This window comes from Citrus sinensis, chromosome 1 (assembly GCF_022201045.2).
Source record: "Citrus sinensis cultivar Valencia sweet orange chromosome 1, DVS_A1.0, whole genome shotgun sequence".
NCBI classification, from domain to species: Eukaryota; Viridiplantae; Streptophyta; class Magnoliopsida; order Sapindales; family Rutaceae; genus Citrus; species Citrus sinensis.
The window spans coordinates 9,514,570-9,518,527 of NC_068556.1; the positions used below are offsets into that span (position 1 = coordinate 9,514,570).

General features: G+C 35.1%; 1 protein-coding gene across 1 annotated transcript; it reads left to right on the forward strand.

The window, feature by feature from the left end:
• Positions 1 to 1,480: 1,480 nt before the first annotated feature.
• LOC127903058 (zinc finger BED domain-containing protein RICESLEEPER 2-like) lies at positions 1,481 to 3,744 on the forward strand. Its single transcript, XM_052443682.1, has 5 exons — positions 1,481 to 1,913; positions 2,113 to 3,116; positions 3,195 to 3,458; positions 3,524 to 3,566; positions 3,677 to 3,744. The coding sequence occupies exons 1-5, from the start codon at positions 1,481 to 1,483 to the stop codon at positions 3,742 to 3,744; spliced, it is 1,812 nt and encodes a 603-aa protein (XP_052299642.1).
• The last annotated feature ends 214 nt before the right edge of the window (positions 3,745 to 3,958 follow it).

Here is a 3,958-nt window from a genome sequence, read left to right on the forward strand (position 1 = left end):
TCATAAAGTCAGTATTCACTCCAAACTATTCACCGCAACAAAACAATTCAGTAATTCACAAAGAAAAGAACACAAGCAAAGTAACAACTCACCAACCCTCACTCACTCAGACACTCACCGCCTCACGGTATCACAAACCCTCACTGTCACACACAAAGTCACAAACCACTGAAACAAGCACTCAAGCCGTCAAGCACAAGCAGCCAACCTACACCCATTCACGCCTCACGGCCACCGTCGCTCACCACACGCAGCAAACACACATGCACAGTTCACGGAGCTAACTTCATCCGGCCACCACAAGCAGCAACCGCTATCGAGAACGACGCCAACCGAAGTTGATTCGCGAAGATCGTGACCCTTTCTACAGATCTGCTACAACCAAGCGCCGGATCCATGCCTTGAATCCTCCACTCCACCATCACTCAGTCCGATTGAAGATCCACTCGGCAAGCTGCCTCCGATCCACTCCAGTCTCCACCATTGGCATTCACGGGTCACGGCTGTTGAGTGTTGACATCCGGCCACCACACCCATTCACGGTCACGCCTCACGGGTCACGACTCCAGTCTCAAAAAGTCTCTTCACTCTCTGTTTTGGAAATTGGAAGTTTGGAACTTGGAAGCCTGAATCAGCAAATCCGGCCTTTATACTTATGTAAGAGATGGTATTAATATAATATATAATTATATATGCATTAATGATTAATTATAATTGTTATTTGTTATATGTTATATGAGAAATGTTAATTGTAACTTTGTATGTTAATTATATATAATTATATATTGTTAAATTTTATCAATAAAATGAAAATAATTCGGCATTAATTTTCTGTTACTTATTAATAATTGATTTTTTGTATGAATAGTAATGTTAGATTAAAAATTAAAATTAAATATTATGTTACAATATAAATTATAATTATATATGTCATATGATATGTGTACTTGTACAATAGTTTCAACTTCAAGCAAAAATTAACCAATTTAATTGCAGTAGTTTCAAGTTTCAACTTCAGCAAATAATTAATCAATTTAATTAATTGCATCATAACTAATAAGTAAATATTAAGTGGTTAAGTACATATAAATATAATGTGGGCATAATAACAATTAAGAATTTAAGATATGGATATGTAATTAATATTATATTATTTTGACCAATGGATAATTAGATATTATAAATTAAATAATTACATTAATTTCTTGGTTTTCTTTTATGGAATATGCATCTTGAATTCTTGATCATATATAAACATTATGGTGGAAAATTGGAAATATCGATTTCAAAAAGTTTCATAAAATTAAATTAACAATTATTTGAATCAATTTGCAATACTAACTATTAAGTAGATTTTTTTAATAGTCTTTTTGTGTTTTAATTTATGAATTAATGATTAATAATTATTTATTTGTATGTTTAAATGTCTGGACACTCAAGATCGAATTCAATAAGTGATGATGACAATTAAAGTGTTCAAATGGAAGGAACTCAAAAGGCAAAGCGGAAAAGACCAGCGATAAAGAAAAGATCTGCGACGTGGAATCATTTTACTTTACTTGAGGACAATCCAAACAAATGCAAGTGCAACTATTGTGGTAGACAATATCAATGTCATTCAAGGCGTGATGGGATTACAAATATGAGAAATCATATACTGGCTTGCCTTGCATACAAGACATTCCGGGAACAACAAGAGGGAAGTCAACAAAACTTGACAACTGAGGGTGGGGAAGGAAATGCAAGTAATATGGTTTTGGCTAAAGGGTGGAGTCAAGACGCTTGTAGAAGGGCAGTCACCAAAATGATCATTATGGGTGAGTTGCCACTTAGTTTTGTGGATAACAAAGGGTTCAGGCATTTTTGTAGTGTAGCCATTCCGCAGTTTGTTATGCCATCTCGGAGAACTATTGGTAGGGATGTTATGGATTTATTTTTGGAAAAAAAAGACAATGTTGAAGAGTTTGATTTGCATCAATAAACAGCGAGTGTCTCTTACCACTGATTTATGGACTTTTGTTCAAAACATGAGTTACATGGTGATCACAACTCATTTTATTGATAGTGACTGGTGTTTGAACATAAGGATTATTAGTTTCAGTGTGATTGAAGATCATAGAGGGAAAACGATCGGTAAAAAGATTGTAGCTTGTTTACAAGATTGGGGGATAGAGAGGTTGTTTGCAATAACTGTTGATAATGCCAGTACAAATGATGTTGCTGTTAATTATATGACTATGCAATTACTTGCTTGGAGGAATGATGATGCAATTGTATTGGCGGGTCAGTATATGCATGTGCGTTGTTGTGCACATATTTTGAACTTCATTGTTGTTTCGGGGTTGAATGAATTGCATGCTAGTGTTGCCGCCATCCGGAATGCTGTGAAGTATGTGAGATCCTCCACTATGAGGCTACAGGCATTTAAACAGTGTGCTCAACAGGTGAAATGTCCAAATGGAACGGTTGTTTTGGATTGTCCTACTAGGTGGAATTCCATCTATTTAATGTTGATGACTGCGTTGAAGTTTCAAGCAGCATTTGATAGAATTCCAGAGGTGGATAAACCGTATAAGGCATACTTTCTTGAGAAAGAAAATAACGCTAAGAGGGTGGGCCCGCCTAGACCTCAGGATTGGGAGAGTGCAGGACGAATTGTGAAGTTTTTAAAGTTATTTTATGATGCCACATTGGTATTTTCTGCCTCTTTGAGTGTGACTCCAAATCTTTGTTATGATACCATTGGCTTAATTGAGAGCTCATTGACTGCATTAGAGGCAAGTAAAAATCCTAAGGTGGTGGCTATGGCTTATCATATGAGGGAAAAATTTGATAAATATTGGGAGTCTTCAGGAAAGATAAATAAAATATTGATTGTTGCCTCTATTCTTGATCCACGAGCTAAAATGGACTTTGCCAAACATATTTTTGAGATCATTTTTGCCAATGATGGTTGGAAAGTTGAAGAAATGACCAAAGCAGTGAAAGATTTGTTGAATGACCTTTATGATGCATATAGTGCAATGTGCTCTAGTTCCACACCATCGATGTGTAGTGAGAGTGTTCCTAGCGGCAGCTATGGTGGTACAAGTTATTATCCTTATTTTACAACTGAGGTTGGTTTGCCAGAGGGTCCTAGTGGTGATGGTGATGACATTTTTTGAGTTTCTCGCCCTTTCTTTGGGTATGCTCAGAAAGTGTTTGTTCAGAATGAGGGCAAGAGAGTAGTATCTGAGGTGGAACGATATTTGAATGACCCAGTTGAAGATCCGAGCAATCTTAAGCTCAATGTTTTGCTTTGGTGGAAGGTTAATGGATCGAAGTATCCGATATTAGAGAAAATTACAAGGAATGTCCTCGCTATTCCTGTTTCCACAGTGGCATCTGAATCTGTCTTTAACACAGGGTGTCGCGTCATTGACGAATATCGGAGTTCTTTGACCCCTTGTATGATTGAGGCATTGATATGTACCGAAAATTGGTTACAAGCTAACTTTTTGCTAATCCTGTCTACAACCTTCAGGAAGATATTAAAGAGCAGATATTCTTTATGGAGCTACAAGAAGGTAATATTTTTCTCATACTTTATAAAGTTAAGATGTATTATAACTTTATAAGTAGTATCTACATGTACTTAAGTTACTTACTAATTTCATTTTTTTTTTACATTTTAAAGAGTTTGTAAGATCACAAGCTTCAACGGCGGAAACAGTGAGCACTGATATGGGTGTTATGGATATTTAAAAGGTAATTCTTAATAGATATTATTATTTATAATTTCATATTATATGTTTAGGTTGTAATTTACACTATAATAATAGACAATAGTTGTTATAGTTTTAACTTTTAAGTTTTAAGTCAAATTGTAATATTATAATTGTTTTATTTATTTTAGACACATTGAAATTGCCGAAATGGTATTACTTAGGAATTATGATTATTATTAAATTTACTTGGT